The sequence below is a fragment of the Ruditapes philippinarum genome, unplaced genomic scaffold, assembly GCF_026571515.1.
Source record: "Ruditapes philippinarum isolate M1 unplaced genomic scaffold, ASM2657151v2 ctg227_1_1_1_1, whole genome shotgun sequence".
In the NCBI taxonomy this organism is placed as follows: domain Eukaryota; kingdom Metazoa; phylum Mollusca; class Bivalvia; order Venerida; family Veneridae; genus Ruditapes; species Ruditapes philippinarum.
The window spans coordinates 3104-25023 of NW_026863206.1; the positions used below are offsets into that span (position 1 = coordinate 3104).

General features: G+C 32.3%; 1 protein-coding gene across 1 annotated transcript; it reads right to left on the reverse strand.

Moving 5' to 3' along the window:
- Positions 1–367: 367 nt before the first annotated feature.
- Positions 368–21920, reverse strand: LOC132721468 (uncharacterized). Its single transcript, XM_060705773.1, has 13 exons — positions 21232–21920; positions 16242–16347; positions 10759–10850; positions 10248–10338; positions 9528–9613; positions 7808–7916; positions 7209–7279; positions 6469–6610; positions 5524–5594; positions 4639–4723; positions 3776–3852; positions 2313–2400; positions 368–1771 (listed from the first exon to the last, which is right to left on the reverse strand). The coding sequence occupies exons 1-13, from the start codon at positions 21299–21301 to the stop codon at positions 796–798; spliced, it is 2064 nt and encodes a 687-aa protein (XP_060561756.1). The 5' UTR covers positions 21302–21920; the 3' UTR covers positions 368–795.

The following is a 21920-nucleotide window of genomic DNA, read 5'->3' on the forward strand; positions in this document are numbered from 1 at the left end:
ACTTGGTAATGATTTTGACGTATTGTGAGGAAAAGTAAACCATAATTGCATATAACTTACTACTCGGGCTTTCCCCTAAAGTCAAAAATAGTTTTATATGGGTACTGCTTCGGTCAACGGCAGCTTCGTCGTTGAACAGGATAAATCAAACGAGCCTAAAACATGTCCTTTTTTTGTTTTTTGGGGCGTGTTTTTAGGTCTCCATTTTGCTTTGTTTTAAAGATTACCCTTAAGGAAACTAATCTTTCTCTCTTTCATTTTACTGCCATTTTAACAAGTCGATAAAGCTCGTGGTGCTCTAGAATGGCAAGGCTATATAACAAACTGAAAATGTTTGACTTTAACCAAAGTACGAAGAACAAATGCATTTACACAAAACAAATTGTTTTTTATTTATTTAGATGCAAGCAATTTGTCCAGTATGTTTGTCAATGAATGAAAACAACCGATAGGACATGATCAGGCAATTTTTAGTAACAAGGTGTTTAAAACTAAACATTCGAGTCGTTTTGTTTACAGGATTTCAAAGTCAATGTCCGTGCATATTTAATACAAACCTATATGAAATCGCTTTCAAACGTCACAGAATTTGATCGAAACTGGAGAAAGCACAATACCAGGTTTAATGAGATTGTTTGATACTTTGGTATAATTTTATATTTGTGTCAAGAATGTACGTTTTTTTGTCAATGACACTTTGCACGTACCATCAGTGAAGGAAATTTAATATAAATTTCAGATTTGTTCACATCGTTTGTTTAGTGAGTCTATCAAATCATCGTATTTATTGACAAATTAGCTCATTGCCCACATCGTAAACATCCCTATGCTGATTGGTATTCCCTCAATTGGACTCTTTGGTTGAGAAACTTTTATTCCTTGCTTCTTTGAAGTCTTCTCTGCCGGTTTTTCCTTAATAGGTTTCACCTTTTTAACAGTTTTTCCTGGATGCTTGAATGGATTATTCTTATTGTTATCTTTTTGTGCTGAGTTTATTGACGGTAAGATACCTTTGTTATTGGACCTATCGTTTTTCTTTGGTCCTTTTGATGATTCTGTTGCAAGATTCGATAATTCAGGATATAATACTGAATTATGTGATGGCAGCTCAAATAATTGATCACTAAAAACATTATCTCTGACATTTTGGGATGTTTTTACCGTTTTATCATCTTTTGGTTTAGTATTCATATTCTTTTGTGGATGTTGCGGCTTTGGTTTTAGTGCTATGACATTACCGTTATCAATTACTTGGCTCGTAACTGGTGAGCTCTCTTGAATAAAGGCTTCAGATGTTATCGGCATGCCTTTGTCTTTCTTCAATGCAATCTGGATCATGGCCGTAGGAATATTTGCCATCTCATGTGGGTACGATCGTAACAGTGTAAGTAAATCAGGATCTGTTATAGGAGGTCCAGGATTGATAAAAAGAGGTTTGACCTGAAAACTGCCATCTGATTTGCCTGTACTAGCATCTGTGTTAAATGTAACGCCTGATGGTTTAAGATCGCCAACAAAATTGTCTTGCTTTTGTCCTGACATACTATCAATAGACTGTGGTAATCCTAAGCCTAATCGGTCAGGGCTGCCAACAATGTCCCCGAGAGAAGGCGGATTCACGCTGTTTCCGCCATCACCGACGTTCTGATCTGTTACTTGTCCTGCATTATCTTGATGTCGACCATCACCATCGAATACACGACACAACATTGGTTCTCCGTTGTAAATGTCGATGAAGTCATATTTACACGTTCTTCCACAAGGATCGATTCTGAAGGAGAAAGCGTCATGGTGTGACAAGGCACAATGACACAAAAATTATTCACAAAATGTTTTCATGGAAGATTTCTTTAATACAGATCAGTAAAATAACATAATATATTAAAATGATTGAAGATTGTGACAACTAAACATTTGTAAGTTAGCCAGAGATATATCCACTGTTTTAAAGTGACAGAAACATAGGAGCGATAGCGTTCTTCATCAGTCTGTCAACCTCATCCATTACAACGAATGCATCCTTACGAACAATATTTCATTGGACAAATGCATATCGTAGTATTTCACATCTGAACTAATATAAATATTTATCGTTAGAATAATGAACAATTAAACAAAATGGCCGAGAACTTAATCGTCGAACTTGTAATCTTAGAATTACGTGAGTAAAACCTTTGTAAGAGATTAGCCATTGTTGGCACTTATATCTTAATACCGTTTGTTTCCAAGAACGGTTTTGAGAGTGTGTCAATAAGCTTTTAACCTCTTACATAATCAAACTAAAGTAGATAATGTTAATTTGAAACACTTACCGGCACATCAGTCTTTTGTTAGACGGGCAAATGTTGGCTGGACACGTGTAGTATGGGCATTGGAGAGGCTGTACACCCATTGGACATTCTGCAAAAAAAAGATAATAAACTAGGAGTATGAAATATTTGCTAAAGGAGACACCACCATGTTTGGTAGTGTTTTAAGCTATTTTTCAATGGATTAAGTGAATAATCTATGTACATTTTTTTATCTTGACAGGATAATATATATAAAATATATACTAGATTAGTAGTTATAGTGTTTACATGAACAAAGTCATGAGTGCGTGTAATACTCTTGAGGAATTATCCTTGTACTCATTCTATTGGCATTTCATAACCAAAATGCTCCATTTTGATATTATACATGTATATAACGTATAACTTTATTCTTTAGCTGTCTTTAACATGTATTTAATAACTACTTGTAACGATTTTGTATATATTGATATCGCAGTTTTTGATTTACATTCAAGGCACATTGTTTCTTCAGAAAAAGATTATTATTTGTTGAGGACAAATATGTGTTTAATTTTTTTTTAAATAACTGACTTTGAGAATTAATTATCGATCAAGCCAGTGCTAGGGGACGTAAGCGATGTTGCACTTATTCCTTATTCATCATGTAAATTTGTTTAAATTACTGCTTCCGAGGAATAACATTGTTTATTACAGTATATTAGTTGCTCACATGTAAAATTGGAAATAAACATGACTGAATTTTAAAATATTTGTCAATAAAGAAGTTTTAACTCGAACCAACACTTAAATGATCATATCATCATATGGTGACATTTCAGCTAAAGCGGTAATGAGAGACCTCAGGTGCTCTTCCGTACATTATTTCAGATGTAAACGGGCACCTGGGTAGAGTCGGGATGCGAAGCCTCAGTATTGAGTGGACAGTGGTTTGAAATTATAAACCTTAATAGCTCGGCTACGGACACCATCAGTATGGTAGAAAATTGTAAACAAAGTGATATTCCGAATGTCATTCAGCATGCTATTTAATCATTCAAAATGCATGATTCATTAAAAGGCATATAAAAGAAAAAATATGATTCGGCATTACAGATCATTTTTAAGAAGCTGCAGCAGGACATCAAAAATAAAATGTTTTGAGAAATGAAAATAATAGTATTTTAATTTCTTGCTATATAACATGCACTCGATTCACTCAATTGTGTTGTTATGTTCACAATGCATGTTTCCTTTTGCAAAATGATTTACAATTTCCTAAACATATTAAACAAGTATAATGTTTCCTTTGTACGTCATACATAATTTGTACTCTTGTTATTGAAATAATACTGGACAAAATCATTGTCATTTACATAGACAACATTCTTTAACATACTTTAAATATTTTCTTTTATATCATTTAGATCATAGGAACTATTTGTTTAACTTAAGTAGAAATATCTAGCATACAATTATTCTTTATCATATCAAGTTTTACATACCTTTTGGTGGCATGGCGCAATCTATTTCTTGACCGTTTGAAAAGAATTTTGCTTCACATTTACCGCATTGAGATGCCCTGAAAATACAAAATTTTACATGTACATGATAGAGCCCTATTTCGAGTAAATTTTTGAATTAAAAGATGTCTAATCCTAATTCTGTAAATATTGTGTTAAAACATAACCGACCTCGCCATTTTCGGCAATTTTCATAATACCTTTTTTCATACGTTTTGGTTAAGTTATGTGGGTGTTTTACTTTCACTTTGACGTCTTTTTTCTTATGTCCGTTTACCAAGTTGCCGCTAACTATACTTTAAAGGTCAAGGCAAGTTTCCCATCGTTTGTATTCCTTGAAATATGTAACTGGTTTAAATTGCATGCCTATTGGTTTCGTTGGAGAAACTTTGGGGAAACATACGATGCATTTTATGGAATAGCCCAAAAGTTTCATATGAAAGTGGCCTAATTATCGCTAAATAAATACCATTTCATGTTTAAATGTATTGATCTACTGATCTACGTAAGACGGTGCTAAAAGGCCTACGCATAAGATTGAGTTCACTACAGTTCATGACCATACTCAATTAAACTTTTTCAGATAAGCTGTTTTCAACTTTTTCAATTTTGTTCATTTAAGTATGAGCAAACGGGGATACACTTATATACACATTTTAATATACCTAACTTACTATAATACATGTTGTTCTATTTTGAATACAGAGTTAATGTGTCTTTAAATATCCCAGGAAATGATAAATGATTACGTCAAAATTGAAAGGCGACGTCAATTTAAGATATTAAGAATGTATATTTATATTATTGTACACGCAATGCTGATCTTTTATTTTAAAAACACATACCTGCATTCTGCAGCTGGACAGTAGTGGCCAAAATATTTACATGGGTCATCAACACATTTCACAATAGGTACCTTTGGTGGACATTCTGAAATATGTGAAAGACATTCCATTATTAAATTAGATTTATTAATTGATTGTTTAATTATGAACAAACATAGATGCATAGATTAACTTCATAATAAAGTATAAATGCAAATGTAGAATTTCAATCCAGAGTTACATGCCTATCAGAAAAAATAAAACCACGTGAGTTTTTCTGAAAACTTTAGCCTTGCTCAGAGCTATCACACTTACCTGTGCCAAGACCTGATGCCGAATACCTTATCGTGTTGCCAGGTACCAATTTGTTTAATAGTCACTCATTATGTATTCATTTTCAAGACAATTAGTTAACAATCAACAAAGAAACGTTAACGACGTTTTCAGCAGACAACATTATGCTTAGGATTGAAAGCACTTAAACAAATTGATATTGTTTACCAAATTTACCAAGTAAGCACTAAAACAATACATTTAATATATGATATGATAAACAAGATCAGCAAGGAAAGGCGCCGTTCAATGTGCTCAAACCCCAACGCGACCCAGCAACAAGAACCAGTGGCAAGGAGCCCAGGCGGACCCCAAACAAAAACAAAAACAGGACAAGGCATAAGGCAGAGCAACGGACAGGCTAATCAATAAAATGATAAATAATTTGTAACTAATAAGGAATTCAAAGAAAACAAATAAATGATTGAATTATATGAATAATTCGTTTGTTTTTATACAATCGTGTTTATGCACTGCAGTAACTTTATATTCAATTTGCATTTATCTTCATTTTATTAAACGAGGAAAGCAAAACTTGACAGTTTTGTTATTAAAAGTCACTAAAGCCCTCACCATCACTATAACAATCTATAAGTTTATCGCCAATGTACCACGTGTCCCGACATCCGCCACATCCGTCCGGTCTATAAATAGAAAATAACGTAAAGATCAGTCAAGTGTATTTATCTCCCTTTATCTGTTAATACGTATTGTGCGTTAAATATATTGTTGTCTACCATTTACTCACAAAATGTGTTATATCTTTAAAATAATATTCTTACTAAACATTCTGTAAACTACAACCTGTCAAGAAATATTCTTTTTTTTTCATAAATTTCACCATCACAAACTTGTCTAGCTTCTTGTTTTACTTCATTGATAAGATCAGATAAGATCAGGACGTCTGCATGTGATTTTACGGTGTGTCCATGTTTAATTTATGGGATTTTATTACTGAAATATTTTTCATTTAAATGTAACTGTTTAAGGCTGTGCTAAGGGCCAATGACGAATGTTTGCAATTAACTAGTACAGTTCATGGAAAGATTAAAATAAATAGAGTCTTCTACATTTACAATTATGCCGTTTTCGGCGTCCTTAAGGGATTCCTTTTTGACTGCATCTACTTTCTTTATTACTTTATTAAGTATTTTACTGCCATCAACTAATTCAAAACTTATGACCTATCAATGATTATTAAGAATTAATGTTGAACATCAGGAAACTTTGAAATTACTAGAAGATGAGCTTATATAAGTCTTCGATGAAGACTTGTTTTTACATCCATCAGCAGTTAGTCCCAGGTGCATAGTTATATTTATTTTCATTTATTTATTTACACCATCATCATACATTTTATGACTAGTTTTAAACTTGCATTGATAACATTGACTTTGTAAATGGCTACACATTGGCGACCAATGAGTTATACAAAATTGATTCATTCATCAAAACAAATACAACGTGAGTAATCAATCTTAGTCTGAAATAAACACAGTCATTAACATTTTATGTTACCTGCATTGTGCATTTGGGAAATTTCTGCATACTTTACTCTCGCAAACTTTCATATCACATTTAGTCAGGGGAATACCCTTTTCACACGGCTTTTGCCACGGCTTTATTGGCGTGCTCACCAATGGCTTTCTAGCTATCAGTTCTGAAAAAGAGAGTTTTAAAATGTTTATTTGTTTGTCTTGTACAAAATTGTGAAAATTATGCCATTAAAGATTGCCTTACTTCTGAAATAGTATAACGATGTAGTTTCAGTTTTACTGAACGGCAAGTTATCGCACAGGCCCAATAGCGCCGGCTTTAGCAGAATTCAGTATTATATTATTAATAAATAGAATGTGTTTCAAATATGAAATATAAAAGATCATCTGTAATTGCACTTATACGGCGAATATCAAAGAGTACTGATTATTCAACAGTTTTCTCTGTAACTGTAATACATGACAAAATAATTGTTCAAATCTATATATAAAATACATTATATAAAAATATAATATTTTGACAGAAAAACGGTATTTGTATTGCAATACGAATAATGCCCGTCATGAATTCTTATACGGTAAAGTAAAAGTATCGTTATGAATATGAGTACCAAGGTTAAAAATACTGTTTATAACTTAGATCTAAGGTATTTGATTGGTCATAAACAATAATAGAAAGTATATTGACCAATGAGCATTCTCGGATTTGAGTCAGATTTCAGAAAAAAGGATGAATAACCTTGAAGTTTGCCAGATACCTACCTCCTGTTTCACAATTAACTGGTCTATTATCCAGAAACCATTCGGGTGTGCACGTGTTACAATCATTTGGTCTGTTTTAAGAGAAAGAAATGCTCATGTACATAATATATTAATGTTGAGAACAAATCATTGAAGTAAAGAAACATTGAAGTAAAAAACAACAGCGGAAACGCAATGGCCAATGAAACAACCCATATATTATTACTCGCTGGGTAGATATTTTTCTCATTTTTTTCAAAAACTATGTTTATATTTTTATTATGCAAAAATACTAGTTTTGGCTTAAGCATTATTAAACATTTGAAAGTATCTTTTTTTCTGATTAAATTACCCCAAACATATAACCAGAACATAACATAGAAACTTATATTTAGTGTCCGTCTGATGTAAAGAGGTAGTATACAGTTATTCAAATTATGTGATTTTTTTTCTTTTACCTTTTACAGTGATGCAATGTCTTAGAATATACCGTATCATAAAAAAAATATGTAAGAAGAAACCTAAATACCAATTGAGTATCGAAGTTAGTCATGGAACTTATTTACTAAAAGAGCTTCTAAGGGAGATAATCAAAATGATGGTAAATCTTAAGAATATACCTGCAAACAGCTCTTGGTACCTTCGAACATCTTTGACCTACACACACAGCTATAGAACATGCCACCTTGTTGCATATGCCAGCGCCTATGTGCCCGTTTACTTTTGTTTCTGGAATTATAGTAACTGTATGATAATTGTTATATACTTTATTTAAACCTTACTATGAAAATTATCATGATCCTTATGAATTTCAAAATATTAAAAACAAGATCAACAAGGAAGGGCGGCATTCAGTGAACGAATACACCAACATGGTACCACAGGCAAGGAGCCAAGCAGGACACCAAACAGGACAGGGCACACGAATTCGGAAAAAAAAGCGGTGCCTTATATGTCCTAACAGGTACGACACGATTTATAATAGGCACATTGTAGGTAAATTTAAGGCACAACTAACCAGAACTGTATAACATATCTATACACTTTTTCCAAAAAAAATAATGCGAGCTTAAAGAAATTAACTTTTATCATCATAAAAACAGAATGCCTTTAGATACATCTTTAAGACCGGTTAGCAATTACATATAAAATATGGACATATCAGCAACACCGTTCAAAATCAGTAACTTTCCCATGCCTACCATCGTATCCATTACAAAAAAAAAATCAAATATCAATAAAATAATGCTTTAGTCATTCATTTTTATGGATAAACAATACTGTTATTTTATTTCCAACCAAAAAACTAAAACCTACAAAATTCAGACGCCATTGAAATCTGATAGATGAGATATAAAAATAATCATTCATTGTTTTATAGGCTAACAAACGATTGTACAGGGAATTTATCTTACTTAATGACGTTATCTGAATTCATTATGATAGAGGGTTAAGGCATCTTTTTATGTGCATTTGCAGAAACCCGCGGACGAATTTAAAACCCTAGTTTCGTAGGACAACGTTATAAAAGTAATGTCCGAGATTTGTTGATTACACACCAACGTGCACATATCTTACGCATGAATACGAATTATTAGTTGTGGTATAAATATACATGTTAATTTTAGATCTGAATTAACAAACTAGATTTATTGTATGCTTTTATAATTCAACTTAACCGTCTGTATCATTATGGTAAATATAGTCAATCTTATTCAATAGCTTTTATACAAAGAAATTGTTGTATAAACAATTCCATTAAATTTACTATGTAGAGGTTAAATCTCAAATCTAGCAGAAAAATTAAAGTTTAAGCATATTTTAAGAAGGAGACTAAAGTTTTGTCGCATACGTTATCATCTTTCCTGAAGAGAAGTTATTCTAATAGTGTTGTTGTTGGGATCATCCTATCTAAAATCCGTTGTTACTGGCAACAACATAATTTATATCAGTGACGTTGGGCAGCTGTAAACAATTGCCACGTTTTTCGGAGTTTATACATTTTTTCTGTATGTTTCCTCGGTGCATGACATAGGGACATATACTTTCCTTCAATGATGTATCAATCAAATCGGGCCTGAAATGTTCATCTTTTTTGTTTTCTTTTATTTGGTGTTGTTTATACTTGTTTGCACCCGCTAGTTTGATGCCACCTTTGGGTTAGTTACACTAAGGGATCTTCCAGAACTAAGCTTTGATTGATTTAGTTGCTTGATTTAACAATTTATTCAAATGCAATCACAGATGATAATAATAATAATAATAATAATAATAATAATAAAATTACAATAATGATGATGAAAATAATAATAAAAAAATGATAACGATAACAAATTATACCTTTCTTTGTTGGTTGTTCAATAGGACATTTGACCCATTTTCCTTTTACAAAATACTCCGATCCACACTCTCCACAAACTGTCTTTCTGAAAAATATAATATCATCATTTCAAAACAACCGAAACATGTAAAGTTAATGGCAACATTTTTGTGATGCCGTGTCCCACAGCCCCTGTCATAAATATCGAAATAAAAAATATCTGCTCTATAAGAATGTCAAAGGTACAGTATATCTCATCGATTGAATTTCCTTTGACATTATCTCAATTTGTTTAGCTTTATGAACAAAGTGCAAATGCAATGTTATAATCTAATTGACTTTTGTTAACAATAGGCGTTTCTACACTTTTGAATTTAACTTCTTGCGTAGCTTCCAATCATTACAGTAAGTAAATTATCTATATCTTAATATATCATGAAGGAACTTCAGAAGTTCGCAATAACCTCTTTAAAGAAAGACACAAATTATTATTTCCAAAAATGTTTCCAAATCCCTTTGGCAGCAACAGAAATTTGTGTCTCAAACATCTAACTGTATCTTATTAAAGTTTCCGGGAGATAGTTGGTTTTTTGTGACCGAAAATTAAATAGTACCAGACCTTTCCTGAAAAAGATCTGCCATCATTACAACTGTCCTAACAAATTGAATCAGCAATGGAATATGGATGGCATTAGACATATGTATCATGAACCATTAGTATTTATACAGCAGTTGAATACCTGCATTCTGCCCCTCTGAAATCCGGATGTGTGCAAGGCCATTTGCACAAGTCCAAGCTGCATTTTACAATAGGTTCCCCTCCTGGGCACACTGTAAATACAATGTATAAATATAAACAGCGGTTTAATTAATTAAGTTCATCTTCTCATTATAATTTTATGCAAAGGAATCTACTTTAAAGACACGGTAAACGAAGGAAAACGTCTTACATATATTAAATAAAGTTTATAACAAGAATAACAAACAGTATTATTTCTCACGTTTTATAGAACTGGCTGTCAGTTTAGACAAGAAGAATTAAAAAAAAAATCACAAACGCTTTCTTCTGTAGGTTATACTTAGCACATTCAAATTAATGGCGGTGAAATATGAGTACAATGTATTTCAGTTGAATCTAACATTTGATGTTTCATAAAACATTTTAAAGCTTTTCTCCTTTATCAGCCATTTAATACAATTACCTATAATTACTTTGATAACAACTCGACAAAATGCAAATATTTTAAGTACATTTTAGGTTTTTCCTGAGACCGCAGCTCGCTTTTTCGCCAGATTTCGAAAACCACATAGCTTTACAACCATCACACTTTGTTTGAACCATTCTGAAACAAGTAATCATATAGAATGAACAATATAAAAACAATACAACTATTTTCCAATTTGCATAAGACACAATTTACATATCGTGAATTTAAGAGAATCATTAAAATTGCGTGCATAATAAGAGCAGTTCATATATTCTCTTTGCGACCAAATGGAGAAAAACGGAAATGCACAGAACAAGAATGGAAGATGTTGCAGTCTCGGTATAAATGATCCTGTTAGTAGACAGTGTTACCATCCACACATCTCCCTAGCACCGGCTTAAGCAGAATTCAACAGTTAAACACAAACGTAGTAAAATGTGATTTTGAACTTTAATAAACAATGTTTATCAACGTATAGATGGTATGAGAGTTTGAAAATGAATCTTGGTTAAATTAGATTAGTAGATTCGGTTTTATTCAGTCTGTTCTTGCGAAATAATAGAAAGTGCATTATCTCTCAGGTCCCCTAGCACCGACCTAAGCGGTATACAATCACAGGCTAAAGTGATTGTATTGCAATAAGTGAACAAGTCGGACAAGAAAATTCAATCAATAATCATCTGTAGTAAAGTCCTCCAATATTTTACTGGCCAAAATATAAATATGTTCTATTTTTAGTATAAAATACTAGTACTATCCTTTACATTGCATTTTAGGCAATGTAAAAAATGCTATCTTTAATCAAGACATGACGTCAAAAATACATCTTTAATTTTTATTGCCAATTTAAGAAGCTTACAATTAACTCTTCTTAACACTTTTAAAACATTGCATGTGACAATCATATCATTTGGGTTTTTTTATTAAGATTATACTATTTACAATGTAAATATTTGATCTATATAATAATGCACTTTCATTAATACACTCGACAATATAAATGTTTGTTCTATATATGCTCTGCCATTTGTCAAAAGGCAAGTTGTCTAAAGATATTTATCATCGTCTGCGTAAAGTGTCTAATGTTTAAAATGCATACAATTCATTTTGTTTTATCTACTCAGAATGTTATTCATCATGGTAAAGTGTATCCACATGTTAATTAACCTTTAAATATAACTTAAAACTAATATGAAAGCAAAGAAAACAAAGTGAAAGAAAAAAATGTTGAAAATTTTGATGTTATTATTTTTACGGTTATATCTAATTTTGAATCCGGATTAAGCAAGCATTCGGTAAGGAGCATATCAAACAATAATAGCTGTCGCTCACGGATATATTTAAAGAAAGCGGGTCTGCAACATTTTTTATATATCCATGTAAGACGACTTACAAGGTATGTGCTTGCGAGTATAGTATATTATCTTATCCATGAAGTTTATGGCTCTACGTCATGTAAACATTTTCTATACCATTTTTAAATATTTTCCGGTGGAAAAGAGTTATGAGGGATGATGCACCTTAAATTATTGCTCATGAACAAACAATCAGACAAACCGAGTCTACAATTTTATCTTTCAATTTTGTTTTCCCCGTCTCAAAGTATCTCCTCTAATCCAGGATTTACAGTCACGTGGTACTGGGACATTTGCCATTAACAACAAATGACTCCATACCTTCAGGTGTCAAGTCATAAATGGATACCCGTGTTAGTGTATATATTAGGGGCACCTGTTACTCTCTCTAACGATATTTTTATAAATGTGTTTTTAAATATTTCTCTTATCACTGTCATTAAATTCCTGTTTCCAAAGTTTGAATATCAAATCAAACAAAGCAGCCTATGTGTTAATGATCACTTGGGCGAATACAGTCCCTTTGTCAATGAAATAATATGATTTTTATTGCCTTTTTTCTTAACAGTTAATATGTAAGATGATCCCTAAAGATTTTGATTCCCATGATTTAAGTATTGAAGAAAAAAATTTAGCTACAGCAAGGAGAGATGTTGGAAAAGTTAATGAATATATTTCATGAAATCAAGCCGAAGATTTATACGCTTGCTTCAAAACTCTTGTCAAGGCTGTTGCAATACCAGGCATGATCATGTACTAGATAATTATCAAACGCAAAAGCTGTTTTGATATAAATGAAGGATAGTATATTTTTTACTTTGACAAAATTGTCAAGAATTTAATTTGATTTTAATTAGTTTATTTATGCATTGTTTAAATCATAATAAAAACTATCGCATTAAGTGATAAGTTGTTCTTTGTCTTTGTAGACAGTCACAAAACGGTCAAGACATGTTTGACCTTAATTTGTTGCAGTTATAAATCATATCCAGATGCTAGTGCATAAATGTCGGGTCGACTATTTTCAGTCAATTAGTTATCACAAATGTCATTACTAAGAGTAACAACCTAATTATTGGATAGTATAAATATGATGTACGGCTTCAGCAAACGGCAAAATAGGCAACATTAGCTAAAGTGTCTTTCCTCTCCATAATGCAATTCACGGCAGAAGGTGCACTATGATCAAAGAGAAGAAATGTCCCCACCCCTCCACCTTCCTACACCACATCCCCGTCAAATATATCAAGTCAAATAGGACCATCGGAAATACTCTGAATATAAACTGGACACAAAGTGTTAAGGGGGCAATAGGCGAATCAGCGGGATTGTGAATTTAACTAACATTGCAATAATATTCATCTTCTATTTTCAATCATTTTTGTATAATAAGCAATATATTGAGAGTGTTAGATTTCCCCCATGCTCATGCGTGCATTTTGTTTTTATTTCTAGCTAATATATTTCACATCTTGTTGTTAGAATCAAACTGTATGTATCAATGATATTTTCCAAACATAATATCTTGTCATTAACATTCTTAGTTCAGCATACATCATTAATTAAGTATTTTCGCAATAACTTTACATAACTTGTATTTGCATGTTCTCGGTGCTAGAGGGCGTGAGGGATGTTGTACGTATTCATTATCCCTCATGTATAGACTCAAACAAACCGAGTCTGCAATTCTCTTGTAATCTTGTTTTGATTAATGTTTCCGAGGGATCACTTTGTTTCCAGATTTGAATACATTTTATACTTGCTTATACAGTTGGTACAAGACGTTCCGATAGTTATAATTTTTCTTTTAGTTTTCTCGAAAAAAGAAAAAAAATCAATAAAACACAAAAAGCAAAATTGAAGACTCGAATTTTTCGCCATGCTTCTAGAAAAGGTAAAAAAAAATAATTAACGAAAATAAGAGAAAGACTTTTCATAAACTTAAAATCAAAAGTTTAACTAACTTGTGCGGTGAAATGTATACAAAATGTATGAAAGGTCTGTAATCAATCGTATGATAACCAGTGGTAAACCAAGACATAAAACTGTTTGATTAACTTCTTGTGCATCAATAAACAGATGAGTCAAAGACATATACCATACCAAATATCACCACAAAAATACATAAACCCCCAAATAGACCACCCATAAAGTGATGTAAATAAAACATTGTTTATATATAGATAAGAAAAGCAAAAAGGAGAACACATGTTTAAGACAATAAGAAAACACACACAATTAGTCTGTTACAAAGAAGAAATAGGATCACGGCTTTAAATAAATGTTTTTAAATAATAAAAAAAAATCTAATAGTGATAATTCTAACATCTGTTATATTAGTCAGCAAACGATATATCATTAATAGAAGTGGTATTTATTCAACCCGGACTTATCACTTTATCAATTGACTTGATCCGTAGGTCTCCGATCATTACTGTTTTTTATACATTTGTATATACATACATGTATAATATATGCAAGATTTTTCCTTAAAAATGACCGAGATGATAGTCGGGCTCACCTTGCTTCAACTTCTTAACTTTGCATCTTCTTGAAATGTTCTTGTAATGATTCCAATGTTCTTAATCTCCTTGTGACCAATTTCTTTTTGAAATATGGGACAATCTATCATTTAATGTATGCAAGCTTTTGTTTGAAAAATGATCTTTCATCATCTTTTCAACCTAGCGTTTTCTTGAAATGTTCCGATATGAACTCTGTCTTATTCAACACCACTATAAATCATTAAACAGTTAATACCGGTAATGACTAAATTGGGCAACTGTCTTTGTTTTATAGGGCAGTTTAGCCTTTGATATGAACTGTATTGACCGGTGACTTAACAGTTTTACCTGCAAAGGACACAGAATTTGTGTCAATATCCTATATATGTGTACATTTGTCTACGTCAGAATGATAATGCTATAATATCAAGATATGAAAACGTCGAGACAATATGAAATATAGCACAAGAAACGTGATAAAATACCTTTCGAAAAATGCTAGATGACCCTTAAGCCTGTGAGTGTACAACACTTTATTCGTTTTAATTCTTACTGAACAATTTGGCAATGCATTAGGTCATGCCAGATAACCCTAAAGCCAGTGAGTGTAATAGAACTTTGTTCACTTAAATTTGTAACTGAACAGTTGGGCAATGCATTTGACAATGCTGCATGTCCTTAAAGCCGGTGATTGTAAACGAACATTGTTCACATTGCCGCAGAACTATTGGGCAATGCATTTGGTAATGCTAGATGTCTCTAAAGCCAGTGAGTGTGTAAACACTTTGTACCCTTTTCTGTTAAACAATTGGACATTACATTTCATAATCGATAACAAAATTATATGAGATACTTTGTTATTGATAAATTGATGATGCTATTTAGCACTAAAAAAGACATTCCCAATATATATCGGAGTAGTTATTGATACAATTATTAATTATTTTCTTTATTTTTACAAAGTTTATCAACCTCAACTGGATGTTTAACACACTGTACCAAACATCATCACAAAAATATATAACCTTGAACAGACCACCAATAATGTGATGTTAATAAAACAGTGTTTATATATAGGAAGGAAATAAGTAAAGGAAAACAGGACAAAACATATTCAGTCGATTTCCACCGGAGGCTGTTAAACTTTGCGAAATAGATAGTGGAGGTTGATAAACTTTGTAAAATAGATAGTTTTTCATTAATTGTTTCCAAAGTGGTTGATAAAATAATCACACTTAGCATTGATTAACCACTGCACACTGAGCACATAAACGCACTTATGTAACCAAAGTCGGACGAACTGTAGTCTTTAGAACATTAACTTGCATATGAATGAAAAGTTAAATGAAAATTTACTCAGGTGAATGAACATATTATTGTAAATAACCACACAGACACGAATAGCGCAGGCGCAAACTATCTTTAAACGACAGAGAAAAGATATAAAAAGATCTAAAGCGTGACAACAGGATGAATAGAAGACCAAACGGTCTCATGTTTGTCACATTATTGTTAAATCTGTACACTTTTGGTGTTGGCAAATGATCCATAAAATCGATGAAAGTCGTGTTTTTATGACCTGCTGCACAAGAAGACCAGTCCAGAGACTCGGAAAACGGTGAATATTCTAAAGCTTTCCATTACATAAAAGACGTATTGTTACTTACTTGCATGTAGCAGTTGGGTCACCGGGACATTTCATTCCTAGTTTACATCTGTCTATCAGGCAACTTATCATATTTTTTGCTGGAAGGCATGGTTTCTTTGCATCAGCTGAAAGAAAAAAACAAACAAACGGTAAAGGTAGACATAACAACAAATTAAGATTTGTTCACCTGTTTAAAATCAAATTCTCCCAACAAATAATAACATAGTAACTGAACGCTTCAGCATATGATTACAGAACAATTAGAAATGTTAAAAGGCAGCATTGCCAGAAAGATATACTATGGTCTAATTTGATATTAGAAACTATTGAAAATTTCTTCACAATCTCTTTGTAGATATAAAATAAACATGTTTTGACTTTACACAAAGTAGATATGTTATTTTTAGAACTCTACACACTATAGGTAGTCACAATATTAATATATAGTGTCATTAAAAAACTGGCATTTTTTAAGAAAAGACTAACTTTACTTCACCTAATATAGGAAACACAGCTTCCAATACATAGTTTATTCATTTCTTTATTCAAATTATAAATATTCAGTAAGAATTTCATAGATTTCTATAAATTTGTTTGATAAAAATATTTTACTCAAGAATGATCATAGTATATCTTTGAAATAAAAGTTTTCATACAAAAACGTGTGGGTAAATAACTTCTATAAATGAAGTCTTCTCAAATATTTTCAAACCTACCGCCTAGCTTAGCGTGTCGGCATGGCCGAGCTATTAACGAGTCTGACTAGTAATCTAAGGATTGCTATCCTCGTGGGTTCAAACCCCGTCAGGGACAAGTCGTTGTTTTCGTGAGCGAGGAACTTTACACTCATTACATTGTACTGACTGGTTCTAGGAACAGTTTCAAGAGTGTTTTAATAAGCTTATAACTTCACACTAAATTAAACCAAGAGTTTGATTATTTCTGAATAAAATTGGGCAATGCTCGTGAAAATTGTTTTTTTTCTTCCTTGGTTTGAATGTTTGCGTTTTTTTGTTAAATTAAATATCGCGCATTTTAAGAATTGAGATTTGCAGCTTTACTTTAAAATGCATGTTTGGTATTTGAAAATGTCAAACATAATATTGCGCTTGGTTCTGTGTATTTTGAATGTGCATGATTGCCCGTACATTTTATTGCCACCAACCGAAATTGGACGGAAAAACATACGCTCTACAAACAAATAGACTTAGGATCATTTCTTTTGTTTATTAGTATTGGAGTTTTTATGGGGTTTTTATCTGTTGTTGAACCTGAGGTGCATTTAATTATATTGTTGCAGAATGAGTATTTTTGTCATTCTACCCTAATCTCTAATCTCGTTGCTAGGACAGACGATGGAACAACGCAAAAAGAAAATACCCCTATCCGAATATTTTGCCAGGGATAACATAAAGCATGAAACATTACTATATGCTTGTCTTTACCCTATGGACTTTATTTAGTCTTTCTTGCTTTCATTTTCACACTAGTTTATTGTTGTTTGATATGGATACAAATACACCAAATATGCAATATAGCAAAGAATCAATTCCTCACCCAATTTTATAATTATGTCATGACATTTTGTATTCTCCCCATACAGATTTTTTTAATTTCACAGTGTGACGCACTTAGGTCTGTGTCACTTTCTTATTATTGTTTTATGACCGCATTTTATCAATTGACGTACATGTAAAAATGATAAATTAGCCTGGGTTTTACTAGTACCTCTTATGCGTTCATTGATTGTTTCAATGTATTTGTTAAATGTCATTCTTAATGATAAAAAAAACGCATTTCGTGGATTGACGTCAATGTAGGAAAACCGAAACAATGCATCAGAGCTGGGTAACTGATACGCAGATCAGATATATTATATAAACACAGAATCCCTTAAGAAAGCCCAACACGACAACACTGAAAATCTTGCAGGCTCGGTTTGATTTGAGCCTGTTCATGGACATTACCGGAATGTTCAAGTTACCGTCCACGCCCCCTAGCACCGGCGTAAACAGAATTCAACATTTAATAAAATTTGTAGATGTGTTCTTACGACGGTTAACATGGAACCTTCAATGTGACAAAGTGTCATGAAAAGTGGCGTATGGTCCCGAAGTAAAAGAATGCATGTGCCCTAAACGAGAAAACAATGGGCTGAACTTGTAAACCTAAAGGATAAGTCATGCGTTTGTCTAAAAAGGATGATAAAAACAAGTTATCACCAAAAATGCAAAAATGTACCAAATATTGCGGCCATGTATGTTAAAAAGCAAACCTGTATTCGCTAAATAAAAACAGTTGTTTCATAAAAAGTGATAACGTTTCATCTAATTTGTTAAAGCCAACAACATCCTTGAATCTGAGACGAACAAAATGTTTAACATGCCATTCGATCATTTTTTTATTGCTCAATGTTGTAAAAGTCTGTCAAAAAGCTGTTAAAACAAATTAGATTATCACGATAGGATACGAAGGAACAATAACTTTTGATAGTAAAGGAAATGTTAAAATGTTAACATAATTTATATGAAACGCATAAAACTATGATAATATAAATAAACCAATGAAGAACAGTCATTTTGTGGTCGATTTTTTTTCCTTTGATGTTTATTTATTTATTTGTTTGTTACGTAATCAAATACGCACTTTTATGTTAGTAAATTGTATTTTGTCATTAATAGGAAGGTTATGCTTCTAACAATAAAAATGTCAGTGATCCCCACCTTCACACCGCCTGTACATTTTTTTTATTTCTAACCTATGCCCTGAATAAGATTAAAGGCATCTTATTAAGTTTGTTTTATCGTTTCCATTTCACAAGTTTATATTTTTACATTTTCGAGCTCAACAAAGTATTCTAGAGGAAATTTGATAAAGTAATAAAATGTAGTAAAAATGAACCAAATTTTCTTAAAATATTGTATCTATAACCCGATTGTTCGAATGATGTTTTCAATTTCTTTAACCATCATTACACCGTCTGAAAGTATAACGATTGCTATTACATGTACTTAGCACGATATTAACCGATATATTTAAAAGCCAGGCTAATATAAAAGTTTATAATACTACAATCATGAAGTTATAAGAAATCAATGGAATATTAAAACATTATTACTTTACTTTGTTATTGAGATTTAAAAATTATTTTAAAGGAAGCTAAGGGATACCGTGTTAATACCTTATCGTCGCATAATTTATTTCTAGAATCTCTTAGAGATGGGCGTTATCGAAAACCAAGAAATGAAAGATTATATTATTTCTGCGGTAATGACATAGAAGATGAATTTCATTTTATAATCACATACAAAAAATATTCTGACCTGAGAAACAAATTCATACCAAAATATTATGTGAAAAATCCAAGCATGTACAAATTTGTTGATTTATTAAGTTCTAAAAAGAAAAAGGTCTTGTTAAATTTGGTAAATTTTATAGCACAAACATTTAAACGCAGGGAATTAAATCAACCGAATCTTCAGGCATAATTATACAAATGTTATCTTGTTAGTAATATTACTTTTTTTCATTCTCCATGTTTTGTTTATACAGTCCAAAGATGTATTTGTATCATTGTATGACACTTTGCTACTAAATAATGTTAACTTTGATGATTACGTGATGTTTAATATATATTTGAATGTATATTTTTTCTGACCATGTGCATTCTGTACACGTCTTATATGAATCAACTATCTATCTCTCTATCCTTATCTCAGATTATGATTCAAGTATGCGGAATGATGAAACAAATAATGTGTTTTCATTTAATATATCAGGACACTTATACAAGCAAAACGAACAAAAATAATCTTCATTACAAAAATAGAACAGTTTTATTGTATGAAAAAAGTATTTCGGTATCGCATTCGCATAAATGACAAACAGCTTTATGTATTTTTATGTTTGTCTAACACTTTTGGCTATGGAAAAACAAGTTTTGTTTGTTTGTTTGTTTGTTTCATTTTACGCCTTTTCCCAACAGTATTTCAGTCATATAGGCGGGTAGTTTCCTAACCAGCGTTCCTGGAGGGAAAAACAAGTAAGGTATGAATTTGTTCATACACATTTTAATTGTAAACGCCAGAGGCAAACGTTGTTTTGTAAACAACGTATTTCAGACGCCGGTATTTCAAGAAAAACCTTGCAGCTCAACAAAAAATGTTCAATCTAAAACACTAAATTTTTTGTTTTGTTTGTTTTGGGTTTAACGTCACATCGACACAGTGACCTTACAACTTTACTGGTGGAGGAAGACCTCAGGTGCCCTTCCGTGCATTCTTTCAGGCACGAACGGGCACCTGAGTAGAACCACCGACGTTCCGTAAGCTAGCTGGATAGCTTCCTCACATGAAAGAATCCAAAGTCCCTGTCGGCATTCGAACCCAAAGCGGTGAGGGGCAAGTGATTTGAAGTCAACGACCTTAACCACTCGGCCACGGACGCCCCTCGATTATTTGAGAAGGTACGAAAGTTAAACAAAAATGAGATATGAAGTAAGGAGAAATATTGTTGCTACATTTACAGTTGCCGACACACGTCATATGACTAATACACTCGTTGTTGCAGATGCACAAATAATGCGTTGGCTGACCTACGAATGATCCCCATAGTATTCGGCGTCTGTGGTCAAAAGTTTAAGGGTCGATGTCATCAAATAATTTGCCCCTCACTACTGTGGGCTCGAATAGGGCCAGATAATGTGCATTCTTACATGTGAGGAAACTATCCAGCTAGCTTACGGAACGTCAGTGCTTCTACTCTGGTGTCCGCTTGTATCTCAAATAATGCACGGAGGGGCATCTATGATTTTCCACCAACAGTAATACTAGAACGTCGTTATATGACCATTACCGTTTCGGAGTGACTTTAAACCATAACAAACATTATTCAGTTTACCACTTTCGCAGATGGCTGGGACCTCACAAATTCTAGCAGTCTTAAGCAAAGCTTGAACGTAACAATTCGTTTAGAATATAACAAATTTGAAAAACTAAGATTTCACGTACCTGTTCGAGATATCCACAAAACAGCAATAGTTAATAAGATTATCACTTTACCAAATGTATTGTGAATCATGATTATAGATCCTTATGGTAAATTTGTGTGTAAAATAAAAGTCACACAATATAGTTTTATGAAATGTAAAATAAATAAACAACCACACTTAAAATAAATAACAAATTTCCGAAGTAACTCTAGAACACTGTAAATCTTTTTTAACTGTATTAGTGCATATATAAATTCTAAAATCCTTTCCTTTCTGTTTTCATTAAAACTATCTGAATAACCTTGATGATTGGTTTAATCTATTATCCGTTTACAAAATTGTGTTTTCATGCACATTTATCAAAGTTCCGTCCAACTATCTCGTTTATTATCTTATTAATTGTGGTTCAGTTCCCTTATATAAAACCCATTCAAATCTATACCCCCCAAAACCTCAAAACGAAAAAGAGCACTTTAACTGACTTTATTTTAAGAAATCTTGTCACAATGTCAGGTTAATGTAAAATAAAGAACGCTTGTGCTAACATTCGACCTAAATAGTTTAAGAATTTGCCCGGTTGCAAAATGTGATTAATTGTTTTGTATTCGAACGAGCAAGTTTTTGGCAATTTGCGTTAGCGTTACGTATTAACGTCTGTAAACCGACGTAAAGGATACGAAGGCCGTTTAACGTTGTAAATTGTGATGT